At 44.8% G+C, this 19,381-nt stretch overlaps 1 protein-coding gene across 1 annotated transcript; it reads right to left on the minus strand.

Annotated features, from left to right (window-relative positions):
* Positions 1–345: 345 nt before the first annotated feature.
* On the minus strand, positions 346–18,678 carry tmem168a (transmembrane protein 168a). The gene is made up of 6 exons (XM_084049737.1): positions 18,559–18,678; positions 16,035–17,049; positions 14,666–14,941; positions 11,504–11,646; positions 4,490–4,767; positions 346–2,222 (listed from the first exon to the last, which is right to left on the minus strand). Exons 2-6 carry the CDS (start codon positions 16,878–16,880, stop codon positions 1,669–1,671), a joined length of 2,097 nt encoding a protein of 698 aa, XP_083905863.1. The 5' UTR covers positions 16,881–17,049; positions 18,559–18,678; the 3' UTR covers positions 346–1,668.
* Between the last annotated feature and the right edge of the window lie 703 nt (positions 18,679–19,381).

The following is a 19,381-nucleotide window of genomic DNA, read 5'->3' on the forward strand; positions in this document are numbered from 1 at the left end:
TCTCTTTAGGTACAACATAAGCTGTGAATGAACAATTATATGTATTGACACCAGTATGGTCCTTTATTAAGTCTTGAGCAAGACAATGGACCCCTCCCTGTTCACTCACTCCAAGTTGCTCTGAATGTTCCTCGCCCTTCCCGTTTGTATGCGAGAGCTGGGGAAAACTTCTGGGAACTCAGATTACTCTGAATGAAGCCGGATACAGTAGCTGGAGTCATACGCAAAAACAGCCAATCTACAAGCTCACATAGATTGGCTATTTTTGGTGCACCAACTTAAGGTCTGTATGTATAACATAATAAAAGCAAACTTAAAAAAAGAAATGAGTACAATCAAGAAGAATTCATTTCCCAAGTTCTGCTTTTAAGGCACTCCCACAATAAGAAACAAAAAAAATCAACATTATTGGCATAGGCTACAGAATATAAGAGAAAAAAAGATTATTAGAAAATTGTTCCCAAAGGAAATTAATGCAGTAACAGAAGTATAGTGCATATTTCAATAAGGTATCACATAAAGTGTCGCAAGAAAGTACATGAGCTTTAAATAAAAAGGCACATATAAGGTAACTTCAGTCTTAAGCAGTGTTGCAGAAAACAGTAACAGGGCTTTTCATCAAAAAGCAGAACACGTAAACAGCTTTGACAAAATTAACCAGACAAATTAGCCAGCCAAGTATACAAAGCAGCCAACCAGCGCGTGGGTGGTGTAAGGGTAACAGTACATGTCAACCACCGCAGAGTTTAGGGTTTCGAATCCACTGCGGTGCATCCGGCTTGACCGAGCATCTATACAAACACAACTGGCCATGTTCAGGGTAGGCTGGGCAAGACCTGGGATGTTGGTTGTCTAGGAAGTTGACAACCGGAAATGATTGAATTTGGCGGAAGTACCGCCCAAGGAAATGACGTTGATGCTTTACAAATCTGTTAACATTCTCCGTGAATGAAACGAGTGTTGTGATTGGTCAAAAAATATCATTTCCGGGGGAAACGGAAATCCTGTCCACTCAGGAGTTCCTAGACACCCGCTGCTTTAGGTCGTGACCAGGCTCTTCTTTTCGCAGATGAGTGAAGCTGGGACCGAGGTTATGTTCAGGGCAGGGAAGCCGGGCGGTGAGGGTGATCTTCGTTGCTGTGCTAGTGACTCGTACGGGCTGAGGCAATGCCTGTCAGCGGGTTGACCGGGAGGAGTAGAATGAAGACGCTACGTCCTCCCGGTGGGGGGCTCCTCACTGGCAGGTGACCCACTGACAAGAGTACAACAGCAGTTGGCAAACCACAAAAATGTGTCGGTGGATTAACTGACATTACGACTAAATTGGGAGAAAAAAGGGGCTAAAAATAATTGGCTAATCTGAATGTATTTAAAAAACAAACAAACAAAAAAAACAGCCTACCAATCAAAAAGAAAAAACCCACTGTGCCATTGAATTAAATGGATTGTCTGTCTGTTATGGTGACCTCTGATTCACGTTAGGTCACATTTTGAAGGTTCCCCTTTCTCGACTACTTCGCCGACCTCCGTCAATACAGTTGGAAATAGTGTGTGTAAGTTTTGCGCTTGTGCAGAAGGTAGCAATTTTTGTCCCTTTGGCATCGACTCCTCCGACTCCAGATGTGCGCTCCGACCGAGTCATACCGCCCCAACCGTCGCACCACAAGTTTACCAATTCACCAGTTTGATTCCCTGCCCGGTGTCAAGGACGGCTGGAGGGAACCAGGCCAGCTTGAGTCTCCTGAAGCATCGCAGGAACACGCCGCACAGCCAGAGGAGGTTGAGGCCGCAGCACCAACTGGACAGGTGCACCATGGGATAGGTCGCCCGCGGGAAGTGCGTCTTCCAGTGCTTGGCGACGTCTTCGCCGGTGGGCAAGTGGAGCGTGTAGTCGCTCCAGCGCTTGGAGCAGCCGTAGGCCGCGGTCACGCCGCCCCGCCCCCGGCTGCCGCCGTCGCCGCCTGGGTTGCAGTTGAACTCCACCCAGTCAGCGGTGAAGTCGCCCAGGCGCGGGAGGCCGTCTCCCGACTCAGCGTCCAGGCCACTGGGGAGGGGCGTCTCAGCGCCCTGCACGGCCACGTAGGCCCCCTCCACCCGACGCACGTCCTTCACCCAGGGCAGGGAGTTCTCCGTGTCCAGGACGACGATGAGGCGAGAGCAGTGGCCGGCGTTCTTCTCCTTCCACCACTCCAGCAGCTGGGCGAGGGGGAGAGTGTCACCTCCTGGAGGAGGAGGGCAGAGGAGGAGTTAGGAGTGGGAAAAACAAAAGAGGGAAGGGATGAGAAAATGAAGGGAGTATTTTTTTTGGCCTGAGGATGGTACCCCGTTTCTCAATGTGAGGTCAATGTGAGGTTACTGTAAGGGTCCATGGACCCTTACAGTAACTCTTACGAATAGAACCAAATGGACCCTTATACTGTAGGTCTGTAACTGTTGAGAGTTACAGGTTCAAATGGAACCGTAGGGGCCGGGTCCCCAGAATATAAGCTGAGAAGCATTGGTCAAGTCTACATCATGGGGACACTCAAATGGTTAGGGTTCATCCACTAGCTCAACAACTTTCACAGTAATCCACCCATTTGATTTTAAGACATTTTGTGTGAAATGTTAAACTTTTGGCCTGAGGAAAGGCCTTGGGGTAACCAAAATCATAAGGGTTCATCCCTTTATTATTTATTTTTTCTTTTTATCCCAGTGTGCCGCCCCAGCCCGTAAGATACGTGCAGTGATATCACCTGCCAGGCTTCCCTCCCCCCGAACACGGGCCAATTGTGTTCGTATCTAGATGCCCAAAAAAGCCGGATGCACCACGGTGGATTCGAACCCACAAACTCTGCGGTGGTGGGCAGGCACTTTTACCACTGCGCCACCCCGAGCGCCTTGTAGTCAGTAGTTTTCTTTTTTGCTGTATTGACAAACTGGTATAGCCATTCTTAGAGACCCACAGCTAAATTCCCACAGTGCTTTCCTGCACACCCACTCACACACAAGGTTACTTATCAGGTTGCTGACATTGAGCGATATTTTCTCATCTACACCCCAAGTGACACAAATAGAGACAGTGTGCAGGAGTTCTCTTCTTCTGTAGAATATGAAATTGTTTTCTTAATCACCTCTATGTACAAGAAAACAAAAGTTCCACAGGATCCTTCAGTAACCAGTAACAATCATGACAGCATTAATGCAGTTGTTCTCAAACTTTTTGTCTGGCGACTCCCAAAAAGACATGACCAAGTCATGTGACGCCCGTCAGACGCAACTTACCGATCTAACAACATAAACGCACTCAACAAACATGCGTGTGAGCACACTGACCAAGCAAGTGCGTGCACGCATACAGACTGCTATAACTAATAATAGGCTAAATAAATGAGCGAAACCAATAATATTTGTTAAACGAGGGTTTGTGCCTGCGATGCTTCTTAAACAATGGTTCTGCCAATGTATTCTGGGCGGCAGCTAAAGATTGTTGAATGTGACAGGGTAGCAACCACAATGTCCTGTATAGAAACTCCCGAATATTATTGACAACCTTTCAAACTAGCCTTTGTAGATGTGAAATTGATCATGACAGAGTGAAGCATTCTCACCAAATATTTGATCAGTAACTGTTTTTGTTGAGACTGTATAGGTCAGTATACAGTCCAACAAAAACAGTATTGGTGAAATACTCATACTCTTCTATCGGGTATTTCGTTGTCAAGGCCAACTGAGGATAGACTAAAGCCCATAGGGACGACTGCCTTGCGATCAGCTAGATAGTTGTTAGGCCAACCGACCAACTAATGGGGCAATTTCATCAGTCACTTAGTGACTCAGTGACTGGCCCCTGCGGTCCAGCAAAAACAAGGAGCAAAAAAAGGGTTGCCTGCCGAGTAGCTGCACTACAGAATGATTGATGCTGTGGGTAGCAAAACTGTGGGCGAGTTCAGCAAGTGCACTGAGCAGATGCGCAATAAAACTCAAGGCTGTGTCCACATACTGAATGCCTGAAAATCTGTGATATGCTAACAATAATTTGGAGGTCTGGTAATAACTGGATTGGGCCACTTTGCACTGAGACACTAATCGATTTAGTCGACAATAAAAAATATTACATATTTTCCCGTGTCTAATCGTTGATATATTATTTATACTTCGTTGCATAACAGTGTTGTGCATAAATAGTTATAATAGAAGATCTAGAAGCTCACAAAGTTTTTGAATGACATGGCCAAAATAGGAAGCAATTAATACTAATTGATTATTAGTTAAATGATCAATTATCGCTTATTCTTAATAACTGATTAAATAAATTAGTTTGATTAACTGTTGCAGCCCTGCATCAATTCTTTCATGGCCAAAGGTGGTTCCGTTTTGTGACATCATGCATGCAGAGGCATGAGCTGTGATTGGTCTACTTTTGAGGTGACAGACATACAGTACATATACTGACAAACCCCGTTCTGAAAAACAAAACAAATTCCAATCCCCAAACAGTATTTCTCACCTGCGAGGGCCCAGGACCCAGTGCCGGGCCGACTGTGGCCGCTGTAGAACACCAGGTAGGTGTCGTGGCGCGGACCGTCGGCCGTGCGCAGATCCAGGAAGGCGCGCAGCTTGGCCTGCAGGGCCTCCAGCGTCACGCCGCTCGCCGAGTAGTCGCAGCCAAAGGTCTGCACCATGTGATGGGCGAAGAGGCGCTGCACGTTGTTTAGCATGCCCGTGGAGCGCAGGTTCGACTCCTGCACTTGCTCCGGAGGCAGGAGGGCAGGCTGGCCGTCGGCACTGCGAGGGAGAGAGGGAGGGAGGGGAGAAGGAGAGGGGAGGATAAAAGATCAGGAACTTAAGGTTAGGCTCCAAATGGAGAGGGGCTCTTTTGGCTGATGGTCAAAACAGGGAATGGGAGTGAGGCCGGCGGGGGGTACGCTAAAAGTACAGTTTGAGGGAGGGGAGGAAGAGAGAAAGTTCACAGACAGTGTGAACCAGACAGTCAAGGAAGCTCCTGCAAAGAATTGTGCAATAGTGCAAAAGGTCAAATGAAGTAATAAGAAAGAGGCAGAGGGAAGCTGATCGGAGGGTTCTTAACCTACATAACAAGTCTGAAACATGCCGGTTTGACTTCTGAACTTGCTCCCAGGCAGCAGAGGGGATGAAGCCAAGCGCAGGCAGAAGAGGGCGGCCTGCCCGCCGCATGCAAAGCGTGTTGAAAACGTGAACAAAGAGGTGGATATGAGAAGGGCAGAGAGAGAGGGAGGGAGAGAGAGGGAGAGAGCGAGAGAAAGAGAGCGGAGCACTGAGCAAAGAGCCTGAACGAAAAAGAAAGGATGGGAATTGAGGTGAAGGGAAGGTGAGGGCAGAGATGTAATAATAGGCTGTGTGTGTGTGTGTGTGTGTGTGTGTGTGTGTGTGTGTGTGTGTGTGTGTGTGTGTGTGTGAGAGAGATACAGAGGTACAGAGAGAGGGATAGAGTGGCAGAGAGAATGGTAGATGAGTTGACCCCTTTCTGTTGCTGCTAGAATGCCAATTGCATATGAGAGCCTGCCTGATAACGAGAGGTGGATGTTAACACCCAGATCTAGTGGACACAAACATGCATACACAAAATGGACACACACACACACACACACACACACACACACACAGTTTCTTCTTCTTCCATCCAAATTCCCGTTAGGGGTCGCCATGCACTCGCCACAGCGGATCATGTTCCCATCTGTTCCTGTCCTCTGCATCTTCCTCTGTCACTCCAGCCACCTGCATGTCCTCTCTCACCGCATCCGTAAGCCTTCCTCTTCTCCTCTTGCCTGGCAGCTACTTCTTCATGCATCCTTCTCCCAATGTACCCATAATCACTCCTCCGCACATGTCTAAACCATCTCAACCTCACCTCCCTTACTTTATCCCCTAGAAACCTGGGCTGTCACTCTATTGGGTCATTCCTGACCTTGTCATCCTCGTCCCTCCTAATGAGAATCGTAACATCTTAAATTCTGCCACCTGCTTTTGTCAGTGCCACTGTTTCCAAGCCGTACAGCATAGCTTGTCTCACTACCATCTTATATACCTTCCCTTTCACTCTTGCTGGTACATTTTCTGTTTGTTCTTCTCCTCACATAGAGAAAAACACCCGGGGGGAAAGTTTATCATGTGTGATATGTGTGAATTGATTTTCTTATGTACCCAGCATGTAGAGTGGCTAGCGGGCAGCCATTATTTGTTAAAGCCACAGAGGGCGTATACATTTGTGATTATGGTTTCATGCGGTAGTAGAATTGGAATCATCTTCTAGGGAACGCGATAAATGTGTACAATAACGATGTGTTTCGTGACTTTGGTGTGAAGACAAATGTTCTGATGTACTGTACTGACACTGACACACATGTCCCAGCACTTCAGTGACAGAGCAGGCCATATGCAATTAGAGCTGCAACTATCTATTACTTTCTTAGCGATTACTTTATCGATTTCTTTTTTTTTATTTTTATCACCTACACAAAACATTTCCAATAGATTTTTATAGTGTGCAGACCCAATGAGTTGCATCGTGTAAATATCACTCACATGCTCAGTATCGTGATCGATTTATTCCATTACGTTTGTGCCATTAGCCATGCTGAGCTGTTAACTCTTTGACTGCCAATGACGAGATTTCTCGTCATATTTTGCTAAGTGGTTTTCCACTAGATGGCGCTGTTCGCTCGCCTATGGGTCACCGTTCGGCTCCCAGTGAAGGGGAGAAGCAGCGGGTCACGTGATTGCAAAAAAAAACAAACAGTGCATTCACTTCCTTGTTATTCGATGTGGAAGAATGGCTTTTTATGTTTCTGTTGCTTTTTGGCGAAAACAGCCTACATTACAACTGCCCATATCTATGGAATGAATGATTGCAGCGGCACGTGCCCCCCCCCCCCCCCCGATTCTACGAGACTCGGATACGTCTTTTAAAGCGATCGGGGGATCGATCATACTGGAGATGAATATTATATGATTTTTCAAAGGTTAGTGAAATCACTCGAAAATTGTTGGCAGTGGCTTAGCAAATTATGTTTTATTTCTGGTAGTCAAAGAGTTAAGTTGTGCGTTGGTCCAACAAGCCGTGAGACAATTATGCTAAGTGGAATGGAAATTACTCTTGTTTTTGCAGTAAGGACATACAAATACATCTTGTACCGAGTCTTGTGCCGATATAATGAGTAGCACAAGACGGTAATTGTTGAATCGTAGGCACATTGGTAGCACCTCTCTATGTTGTCTCATTTTTTATTCCGTAATTACAGACACATCTTGGTGCTCACAGTAAAATGGAACCGAGTGGTAGGGTCAGCTAATTAAGAAGTACACCTGCTCTGTGCGAGTGAAATTAATTCACCGACTGAACACTGAATCTATGTGACTCAGCATTCTGGTACAGTATAAATGCTGGTGCAGGGGCCGCACGGTTCATTGCAAAGAATATTGAAATGGCAATGCCGGCGGGCACAGCTGTCAAATCACAAGGCGCTGCAATTGTTCTCATCAGAGGAAACGGGGTTTTCAGACAGCCTTCTGAAATACTACTTCTACTTCTGTCAACAAGTCTAGTTACACATCACTGAGAAACTTGACAACCACCTGAACCCTAGTGTCACCGTTCTGCATTTAATTTTTTATTTCCATTTTTCAAACAAATTATAAGAAATTAAATGACAAAAGTAACACAGCCCCTTCACGCATTAGAAGGCCAATATCAGCCACCACAACCAAGGGCAGGTGTTTTCAATTAATCTCACATTGATAAAATGAAGTTTGAAGGGTTTGTATGGGAAGGGGGCGTGTGTGATAAAATGAATATCAAATCTCTAAATACTGAATCAAGCAACTTAAAAACTGTCTGGAGTGCTGTGTTCACAAAAGCCAGAGTAGAGGTTAAAATGACTCCAAATATGTTTGAAAGTATGATATTCCTTTAAGGTGAAATCTTAGTCCTTTGTTCATTTTTTGCGATTCTCTTTTTCTAGTTTTAGTCATTATGCCAATTACCAATCCCCCTTATACTGGGGGGAGCGCAATGTCAACCACAGTGTCTCCTCCGATACACGCGATGCTGCCAGTCTGCTTCTTTTAATGGGAGAGGGTGTAACGCATGGGGAGAAACGTGCTATTCTACGGAGTTCGGTTCCTGGTGCCCTTACCAACCTGTAGGAGTCAGTAGTGCAGCATTAGAGATAGTCCTCACCACCCAGCTTCCCACCCGCGAGTAAAATAAAATAAACAAAATAAACAATGCAGGAAATTGTGTCTTGTTGGAGCGCACGGCAAGCCGGAGGCAGTGTGGAGCATTAAAAAAGCCCCGGTCTCTGCGGTTGTGGGCAGTTAACTTCACCCTAGCGCCATACAGACAGACGCCCCAGTCCTCCCTTGTTGAGAGTAGCTACTGTATAACCCTCCATTCCTAACAAAACAAAACTCTTTTTATTTCTTCTTGTAAAGGGTTTGTAGAAGGGCTTATACTGCAAACTTCACCTGGTGTTCACAGCATAGCCATACGTTATCTGTTCTGGTCTCCTGGTGCTCTGGGGAGCCACGGGCTGAAGGTTGGCATTCAGACTACGTCTCCTGCCTTAGTCCATTAAGACCTGAGGCCGACCAATTCTAAAAATGTCTTCTAAATCCTAACAGTTTTCTGAAAAACACCCATTAGCACGGCACGAAGCGCTATGAGCTTGTAGAGCTGCTATTTATGAATAGCCAAAGTATAAAATAATGGTTAAAGTAGTTACGCAGATGCTTTCCCGGTTTTAATGGGTTAACACTCCCCATTTTATCCTTTCGCCCCTCCTTCCCTCCCTCGCCACCATCTCTGTGTTTACGGCTCGCTCCTAAACATCCTCTTTCTATCTTTTTCCTTCTCTCTTTCTTATACATTTTTACGACTCTCTCTGCATCTCGGTTTTCCCTTCATCCACCTCTCTTACGTCTCTCTTCTCAACTGCTTTGCCTCTCCTGGTCCTGGTACGCCCCCCCACCCCAACCCACCCCTGAGGTCTCTTTGTCATTGTGAAAACATGATGTGCAGCCATGAAGCTGCTCCCTGCTGTCCCAGCGGAGGTGCTTGTGTGTGTGCAGGCCTGGCATACAGAGCATCCCAAAGGCTCTGGCAGGACATGGAGCTGCATCCCAAATCACCGGGAGAGGCGCCAGCCTGCCAGAGCTAGCTGCTAGGCTAACAAGTTAAAAACAAAGAAAAAGGCCACACTAGCCATAAATGTGTTCGAAGACCTAATGACTCCGTCACTCTTAAAATGCCCTCGTTTGTGCTGGAAGGGAGTATCTGCTGGTCCCTCGGGACCAGCAGATACCTGGGGGTGGGGGTGCGGATATTGCTTTTGCAGCTCCACCCAGCTGATGGCTACTCAGATGGTTGTGGTGAGCGCACAGCAGGGAGTTGTGTAGGGCACTGGTTCTCTTACGGGTCTGTAACTCTGAGTGTATCAAATTGGGGTCAGTGGTCTGAGGCTTTTTTCAAAGTAGGGAGTGCTTCAAATTAAAAAAGTTTGAGCATCACTCAACTAAACTATACTGGAACCCCAAATCACACTGTAAAACCCTCAGTGGTAATTTAACTCTGAGAGGGTACAAAGGTCATCTCCGGACCGGACGTTGAGAATCAGTGTGTTAGGGGACACTTCAACACGTATACAGCGGGACGAGCTGGGGGTCGAACCAGCTACCTTCCGATTCCCAGATGGCCTAGAACCTACCCAATCTACTCACTCAGGTACGGCCGCCCCCACTGAATCGGCAAATTCAGTATGGTATTTTTGGGACAGCAGCCAAAATGCAAAATGGCCCCTCAAATTTGAAAATGATACTGAATCAGAGAGGAAGAGGAGGATGCAAAAATAGATCCTAGCATTTTCTGATTAAATTACTTGTTCAGGTTAATATGTCATCAAACTAAACTTTGATGTTCTGCTCCGAGTGACACATACAGTACCATATTATATTTCTTGATTTTAAGGAATATGAATACAACCTCCCACCACAAACAACAACACAGAATTAACCCATTAAAAACATTATTTTATACTTTGGCTATTCAAAAATAGCAGATATACAACCTTGTAGATCTTCTATTTTTTTAATCTCGAAAATGTGAAAATCTTTGAATAAACATATTTTTTAAATTGAATGTTTTTAACTCAAATCTTTGCTTCTGGGGGTCCCTTTAACAAAATATTTTGAGATGGGGGTCCACGGCCAAATACATATAATTTTGGGGGTCCTTGACATGAAAAAGAACCGCTGATATACTGTAGCAACGTGAGTTTTTCAGAAAACATTTTTTTAGAATCGGCCTCAGGTTTTAATGGGTTAATGTCTGACAAAACGATCTTACACTGTTAAATTAACAGCTCCTTGGCTAGCAGGTTCAAAACCGAGAGGCTGGTCATGGTCAGTCCCAAAGGCTCTTGATATCCGGTCCACTGACTTCAACTGGACTTCAAAATGAAAAAGATCCTCCCTCTCCAATGTTGAAGCCGGCTGCTAAGCTAACAGGTTCACATGTTTCAAAGACCTAATGTATTTTGCACTCAGGAATCAGGACGCTGCTGACCACTGCTGGGGTTGAATACCAAAATTACCCACAAAGGCACTTGTAAAGGCCTAATGGCAAAACAATCCCATCTGTCTAGCTTCCTCTATTTAAGAGGTCAATTGAGGGCCTGGATGCAAGAAAAAAAAAGAGCTAAAATGCAAAACTTCATAACGAGACAGGGTTGACGTTCTTTACATCGAACTTGGCTATTCTGAAAGCGTTCAGCCAACAGAGAGTGCTCGCTAGGGGGAGAGGCTGGTAGGGGGAAAATCTAATGGCTAACGGCTCTGACTTGATGACTTAGTATTCCGGGGAGGGAGCTGTTGAACGCTCCCTTAAGAGCCTAAACATTAGCAGAAATGTTTATGCATTAGTTATTGGTCTATTTATCCAGTTGATTTTATGCAAACTGGCGATTACTGGAATGAGTGATTGCATGTGCCGGTGTCTGTAATGTCCAAACAGGCCCCCAAAGCTAGTCCAATTCAGTGTGTGTTAAGTGCATGAGTGTGTGCATACAGTAGTCTGTATGTTTGTGTGCGTTTTTATTGCTGGGTCGCTGTGCAGTATTTTTAAGTGCATAGCTCATACAGTATGGTTGCTGTCGGGAGGAAACCTTGTATGTCCAAAGTGTTGCTTCTCAGGAAATGGAAGAAAGAACATGTGTTGTATTTAGTCACAAACTCTTGTTAATATTTTTTCATTGTTTACATAAAGAAAAAGACAAACTTAACCACTTTCAACCTGGCTCCTCGTTTTGGGTATGCCATAGGTGAATACAATAAAAAGTGTGGAAGTGTCCCTGAGCACGACACTTAACAGATAACAGCTCCCCCCTGTGCTCTCATCCGAGTCTTCTGAGCAGCCAACTGCTGGGTGAAACAGGAAAAGTAATTCCCCCTCCCCCAGGACAAGTAAACACTCCCCCCCCCCCCTCTGTACCTGCAGTTGGCGGTGGGGACGACCAGGGCGTAGCCGACACAGGTTCCCCCCAGGCAGCTGCCCAGCTCGTGGAACAGGCCGTGGGTCAGTGACTCCAGAGGCAGCACCACCAGCAGAGCGCTCAGGAAGAGACCGCTGTACGGCTGCAGTCAAAACACAGGCAACAGTTTAGACATCCTGTATAGATACTAAATAGTCTGTGTGTGTCATCACTATGTCTCAATTTCAATTTCAGAATTTCAAACCGTTTCAGTCTTTGGCAATACTGGGCCCTTTCACTTAGGATGCTGTAGTCAACATAAATTATTAACCCATTAAGACCTGAGGCAGATTCCACAAATGTCTTCTAAATCCCAACATATTCTGAAACACTTATATTGCTATTATATCAGTGGTGCAAAATTATATGTATTTGGCCGCGGACCCCCCCCCCCCCCATCGCAAAATATTTAGTTCCAAGGACACCCAGAAGCAAAGATTTGAGTTACAAATGTTTGCTTCCCCGGTCTTAATGGGCTAATATAATTAATACATAACATCAGAATGACTTAACTGTGAGAACATCAAAATACTCAATACTCATTTCAGTCAGAACTATGCAGCCCTAGTGGACAAACAAGACTTTAGACTTGGTCTCCAATAGGAAAATTCCTTTAGACAGCACTGCTCATATCAGACGCCACAATAACAAGGGACCATGACAGACATCAGTACACACCCAGACCTGTTCAGCAAGGACTATTATTTAAGGCGGCTATTATCTCTGGGTATCAGGCTTTTTCCAAAGTGAGCCTTTCTGCACCTCAGAGTTATGTATCCGCGCCCAGAGGGCAGTAGCGTAAGGTGGTGTAATGTCCTGTTCTATTGAAGGCTGCAATGCATGCAACAGACCTTCGCAGTGACACCCCACTTTTAGGACGTAGTTTCAATGTTCAATTTACTCCATACACGTTGCAGAAAATCCATATATATATATATATATATATATATATATATATATATATATATATATATATATATATATATATATATATATATACATACATACATACATACATACATACATACATACATACATACATACATACATACATACATACATACATACACATTTTTTTTTACTTAAGGACAGTAATCAAGTAAATGTACTCGGTTACTGTCCACGACTGAAGAGAGCAAAAGCACCAGGCTGATAGGTAGGTAAATGACAAGCACTTGAGATGCTGTAATGGTTTTGCAGCCTCAGACACTTTGATGTTCTGGTATGAAATAGTCAATGTGTTTTCTTTCCATTTATTCTAGTGGAGTTGCATTCCCTGCTGTAGAATATAGTGATCTGTCTAGAGTACATCAGGGGAAGAAAGATGAAAGACTCGCTTATCAACTGTCGTCTTTATCGAGGGTTTGGTACCGCAAAGAAACATCAATTGGAGGAGATACAATGCGAGCTTGTAACTTATTAATGAATGTCAGTTGGAGACTTTGAAAGCTTGAGGAACCCTTAGTAATTTGGCTGTACAGACTCTAGTGGATTTAAGTGGCTGGCCCTACATAACCCTATTTAGTGCATTTCAACAGCCTGAAGAAATAAATATGCCTACATGCAATGTCTCAGAAATTCCCACCGAACGATGAATACTAACTTTGTGACTAATTTTCCCGAGCAAATTCACAATTTAAGTGAACAATAAACAGGTCTCAAATTAGGATTGTGGGCCCCTGAGACTATTACAAGGTGAACGCTAACAAGGCTAAATCATTTATTGCTGCTCTTCATGCGAGTGGATATGGGATATTAAAGCACTAATTAAATTTGTTACGCTTGATGGAGGCAGTGTCGCAGTTTAGGGGATTGACTAACAACTCCACACTGCCACTAGCATCTCACTCCTGGGTTTATAACAGTGGTCCGTGATATGCTGCGGGGCTGGTCTTGGCATTGTAAAATCTTTGGTTATTTCCATGGCTTTAATACAGAGAAGGCACTGCCCACCACTAGTCTAGGGGTTTGAATCCACCGTGACCGCGGTGGATCCATAAGGGCCTATACGAACACAATTGGCCCGTATTCGGGGGAGGGAAGCCGGGCGGTGAGAGTGATCTTTGTCGCATACTCCTATACGGCCTGGGGCAGCGGCTGTCAGCGGGGAATGTCGAACGGGAGGAGTAGGACGGAGGCACTACGTCTTCCTGGTGGGGGGGGGGGGGGGGGGGTCCAACAGCAGTGGCAAACACAAGCAGTGGAAGGAATTAATTGGCATAACAACTGAATCGGGAGAAAAAAGGAATAAAAATAATTGGCTACTCTTTTATTGTATTGTGCAACAGCATGACCTGTGTATCATACTAAATGTGTTGCTTCTTGAGTGAACCTCGCTGATTAAAAATGAGAGAATGTAATTACCATTCCATTGTTGCGGCCGTTATCATACTGGATTCACATAAGATGTTTTTTAAAGGAGTGGGCTGTGTGCACTACGAATGGCATTTTATCATTTTCATAGAGACAGGCAGATGGCTAGAAGTCCATGTTTATGTCTTAACCGTCCGCTACAGCATTGGCAAGGACAAACTAAACCTTTTTCATTTAGTAACACCAGTTTAAGTGCAAGAAGCTGCAGCAGTAGTATAATAACAATAGTATTTGTAGTAGCAGCAGCAATAGCAGTAGTACTAGTATTTGTAGCAACAGAAACAGTAGTAGTAATAATAGTATTTGTAGTAGCAGCAGCAGTAGTAATAGTATTTGTAGAAGCAGCAGCAATAGCAGTAATAACAGTCCCGCACCAGTACATAGTATTGACATACAGTGGTTCATAGTTGGCAGTAGCACAAGTAATAGCATAAGTATCAGCGTTATCATTGCTAGTAGTTAGGGCTGTCACAATTCCAAATTTCAGTTGACGATTAATTGTCACTCAAATAATTGCGATTAACTATTTAATTGTGTGTTTGGCGTTGAACATTGCGACGGATGAATACAAACTTAATTTCTGTTTGCCTTTTAGGCTTTGTAATAAAAAATTGCACATGGCAGATATGACAAATAACTTAAATATACAAATCATTATTGACATATTTAATTATATTAAATTATACATGTAAAATAGCAGAAATAGCTGATCTACAAGCTTACAACGCGTCACGTAATAGTTCTCTCACCTGCCAGGACACAGCTCCCAGTATGGCGGTGGACAGCAGGCAGAAGAGAACCAGCCGCTCGGAGATGAGGCAGAAGTGTCGGATGCCCCTGGAGGCCATGACGCGGTCCAGGCTGCGCTTGCCGGAGCGCTGGGACCGCCAGGCGCTCTGGCACTCGCTCAGCTTGGTGTGGAAGCCCCACAGCGTGATGAGCAGCACCACGTGGCACACGGACCAGAACAGGCCGAACACGCAGAAGCCCGGTATCACCAGGTACCACAGCTCCAGGTGACCCAGCTGGAAGGATCAGACACATTCATGTTATCAGAAATTAGAATGCCTCATACCAACAGCTAAGAAAGTAATTAAACAGGGTAAAATAAATAATGTTTTGTTCATATTATTATTTAACCCATTTAGACCAGGAACCGTGTCGTTCTAAGATTTCTTTGGCTATTCAAAAATAGCAGATATACAAGCTCATAGTGCGGCACAGACTGCTATTTTTGAAAAATCGTGTAAATTTGTGCAAATCTTTGAATATATTAACTTCTGGGGGGTCCATGCCCTGGAACAAAATATTTTGAGATGGGGTCCACGGCCAAATACATATCATTTTGGGTGGTCATTGACATGAAAAAGTTTGAGAACCACTTACAGCAACGTACATTTTTTCAAAAAACTGTTAGGATTTAGAAGACATTTGTAGAATCCCCCAGAAGCAAAGATTTCAGTTACAATTGTTTGCTTGTTTTGCACAGAAATTGCAGATCTACAAGCTCATAGCGCGGCACTCGTTGCCGCGCTATGAGCTTGTATATCTGCTATTTTTGAATAGCCAAAGAAATCTTAAAATGACACACATGCGTTCCCGGTCTTAATGGATTAAAGATGCGATCACACTTGGTTAAACAGCAGTACCAGCAGTAGTTTTAGATTCCACAGTCAATAAATGAATTATTTCAGGTCATTTTAATGCTAGCTTTGCATACGGAAATGATCATAATCATAACATTGAGTTGGTGGGGCCATATCATTTAATGATAATCATGCAGCCCTGACAAGAACCCACATCATTAGCCAAAATCGGTCTGTCAAGGGCCATGATTCACATTTGGAGAAATTAATAAATTTGCTTAGGCGCTCATTCTTCATTGAGGGTCACACATGATTAGAATACAGATTTCCACCCACTGCAGTTAACCAGTTTAACCTTGACATCCGTATTTTGGGCATTATATTATCAGAAATGGTCAGAAAATTTGCAAAAACTACAACCTCACAACATGTCACAATGCGATGTGTTGTGAGCTTGTAGATCGGCCATTTTCGCTATTTGCGGTACGAAGAAGAATAAGGGCATAAGTGGTTAAGGCATTCCTGAGTGTACCTTTAAGGCAGCCAGGACGAAAAAGGCCAGCTCGGCCAGGCTGAGAGGCAGCAGGGACAGCCTCCTCCACACCCGGCCCAGGGACAGCAGTGGCAGCCAGCGCTCGCTGGGACCCAGCCCGCTGAAGTACACGTCCAGCAGGGGCTCGCACAGCAGCCTGCCCAGGTAGCAGCCCAGCGCGTACGGGTTGGCCTTGATGCCCAGCGCCTGGAAGAACACCAGGGCGGTGACCAGGGTGAAGCAGATCAGGTTGGGCAGCGCCAGGAGCGATTTCATCCTCAGGTCCACGATGAGGGTGCCCAGGGCCACCACCAGGCCGACGATGGCCGCCGACTCGGGGAGGTGCATGATGGTGCTGGCGATGCCCATGCCCAGCAGCTCCAGGAACTCCCCCGACGCGAGCAGCGTGGGCTTGTAGCGGACGGAGCTGCATATCCGCTCGGTGAGCGCCCACAGGGCCTTCATCGCCACGCTGGCCAGGAGGAGGTAGTTGGTGACCTGCAGCTTGACGTTCTGGAACAGGGCGGGGCTGTTGAGGAAGCAGAGGAGGCCCAGCAGGAAGCCCAGCCACAGGTGGAAGAGGCTGCGGCTGGCTTTCTCCATGGCAAAGTAGTAGTGGAGGATGCTGGCGATGGCCAGGACGAACAGCCCCAGGATGAAGATGACCAGGATCATGGGCTCGTCCGTCACCTCCCAGCACGCGTACATGCCCACGCACACGGCCACCAGCAGGGTGACGCTGGAGATGTAGCCGAGGAAGCGCACCGACGTGAACACGTCGCCGACCTCCTCCTTGGGCCTGGCCCCCGCCGGCGTCAGCTCCTCTTCCTCTTCCTCGCGAGCCATGGCTAACTCTGGGACTGGGAGCGAGGCTACAGCGGTCCTCTGTGACCGTTCACTACGGCCACCTTCTCCAGAGGCGGCGAGAGGGACGCTAGATGGGAGCTTTTGTTGTGCCAATTGGGACGAGTTGTACCGAGGAACATTCCTCCTGATGGCTGTGTAAAATCAACCCCTGTGAGATCACAACAAAAAAAATGTATTACTCAAAATGTAATACAGTCAAAAGTTAGTTTAAAGTGGCAATCCCTAACTTTTATGTACTACCCGTGTTTGGACCAAGGTCTCCTGCATGAGAAAACACATTTCTACCTGTTTGTACGTGTCAACTGGTCTGTGTCCTACCCGACACCAAGGTCTAAATGTCTCAATGGCAGAGTAGGGGGACCACCTCCAAGGACTGCAGATGTACTAGTCACTTATAGTGTTTTAACAGACTCTACCATACAGATGTGCTAGGGTTTTCCACATATGCTACCATACAGTTTAGTTAAAATAACGTTTTAATCATTCCAATAAGTCATGGATTGCAGCTTTAATCCATCTTCAGGGAACTTGGAACATCACATTACACGGTCAGCGTGGTGAGCTTTCTTATTGAACAGGGTGGTATTAGTGGAAAATAAAGGATGGAACAAATCTAACTGTCACATGATTCGCTGGCATTAAAAGTTTGAAAGTTGTACTTATATCCCTCGACAACTTAAGGCAATACACAGCTGCAGTGTGTACCGTCTCCTGTACACATTATTTACATTTTTTGGGGATATTTCTTTGTACTGATGGAAACACAAACCATGATTGCATAACAGACAATTAAAGCTGGGGCTAGGCAAACAAAATATAAATAACCAAAGTAACTTCCTCTCCAAATCCTGAGTGTTCATTGAAATCAGAGTCTACAAATGCAAGCAAAGACCCTTATCCATCTGTAACTCTTAAGAGTGTCCAAAGGGAACAAAATGGAAAAGGGTCCATTTGTACACATTTCCAGGCCAGTCTGAGGTATTTACAAGTCTGCTTTCAGAAGACATAGGGTATTTCTTTTGGCCACAATATATTGACAAGTGTAAAGTAATTAAGTACATTTACTCAAGTACTGTAGTACAATTTTGAGGTACTTTTACTTTACTTGAGTATTTCCCATTTTCAGTACTTTTACTTCTACTCCACTATCTCAGAGGCAAATATTATACTTACTCCATACAATTATTTGAAAACTTTAGCTACTAGTTACTTTGTAGTTTTGATCATTCACAATGCGACGCATTGTGAGCTTGTAGATCTGCTATTTTCAAATGATTTTTATACATTTGAAAACTTGTCAAATGGGACATTCTGCCTAGCGAGTACTTTCTACTTTTGGTACTTTAAGTACAGTTTGATACCAATACTTTTGTACTTTTACTCAAGCACTTCTACTTGTACCGGAGTATTTCTACAGTACATTATTGGTACTTTTACTTAAGTAAAACATTTGAGTACTTGATCCCACCACTGCTGTCAAAGTGACGATGTGGCACTGATCTGATGCTAATACAGGCTAACGTTAACTATCTGTCATGTTTCATTAACATGTATGACACCATGTTAGAGGCTTCAAAACACACATACGAGAGAATATATCAGCGTTAGTCGGAGCGTAAAAATAAGCATCTCATCATGAATAGCTATCGTTACTTACATGTTGTTTAATGTTGATACAACTTTCTACTCTTCTCTTCCTTCCTGACTCTCGCTTTACTTCCGGACTCCAAACTACAGGCAGCGTTGGCAGGTTTTGTGACAGAAATAAGCAGCCAGGTATATGGAAGCCAAAAAGAAGTGACTACCAGTGGTTCTCAAACTTTGACATTTCAAGGTCTCCCCTTAACTCAGACAATGTACAAATGGAACCACATGGACGCGGGTCCATTTGGTTCCATTTGTACACTGTCAGAGTTACATACTTGTAAGGATCCATCATTTATAAATGGGGGTCTATAGACCCCCCTAAAGGAACCCGAGAGTCCCTGAAATCCACTTTGAGAACCAATGAACTAGGCTATGGCTATTTAAAAAAAGATATATATTTTTTTTGAACATTTTAGCAACACCAATCTGATAGCCTAGACTAGAGGGGTCACAAGAGGGTTACAACATACATTCAGATGGGGGTCCGTGGACAAATATGATATTGGGGGTCCTTGATTTGAAAATGTTTGAGAACCACTGGTTTAAACAGCATTTAGGAAACAAGGCCAATACGCAACTACACTTTTGAAACAATCCCCAAAAAAACCCCGCAACCACCAATATTTACAAGCGACTTTACAGAAAAACAAGCACAAAGCTGCTTATAATAAGCTGACATGGCAACGCTGCTCCGAACTACGGGAAGTCAACGGTGTCAAACAACTGCATCAACAGCATTTTGCGTTTCCTCCTCCACCGCTCCTTAATTACCTTTGATAGATTGCAGCTGTGAATTCTGCGTGAGCAAAAATATTTAGTTTTTGTGCGTCTCG

Source organism: Gymnoscopelus microlampas (genome assembly GCF_963454915.1).
Source record: "Gymnoscopelus microlampas genome assembly, chromosome: 23".
Lineage (NCBI taxonomy): Eukaryota > Metazoa > Chordata > Actinopteri > Myctophiformes > Myctophidae > Gymnoscopelus > Gymnoscopelus microlampas.

What these genes read in the sequence shown, in the direction of transcription:
- tmem168a (XM_084049737.1), bottom strand. Translation starts at nt 16,880, where the DNA reads ATGGCTCGCGAGGAAGAGGAAGAGGAGCTGACGCCGGCGGGGGCCAGG. An exon ending in TGGGAGCTGTGTCCTGGCAG is followed by an intron (nt 11,647 to 14,665) that starts GTGAGAGAACTA and finishes TTTTGACTGCAG; the next exon opens with CCGTACAGCGGTCTCTTCCT. An exon ending in GTCCCCACCGCCAACTGCAG is followed by an intron (nt 4,768 to 11,503) that starts GTACAGAGGGGG and finishes TCTCCCTCGCAG; the next exon opens with TGCCGACGGCCAGCCTGCCC.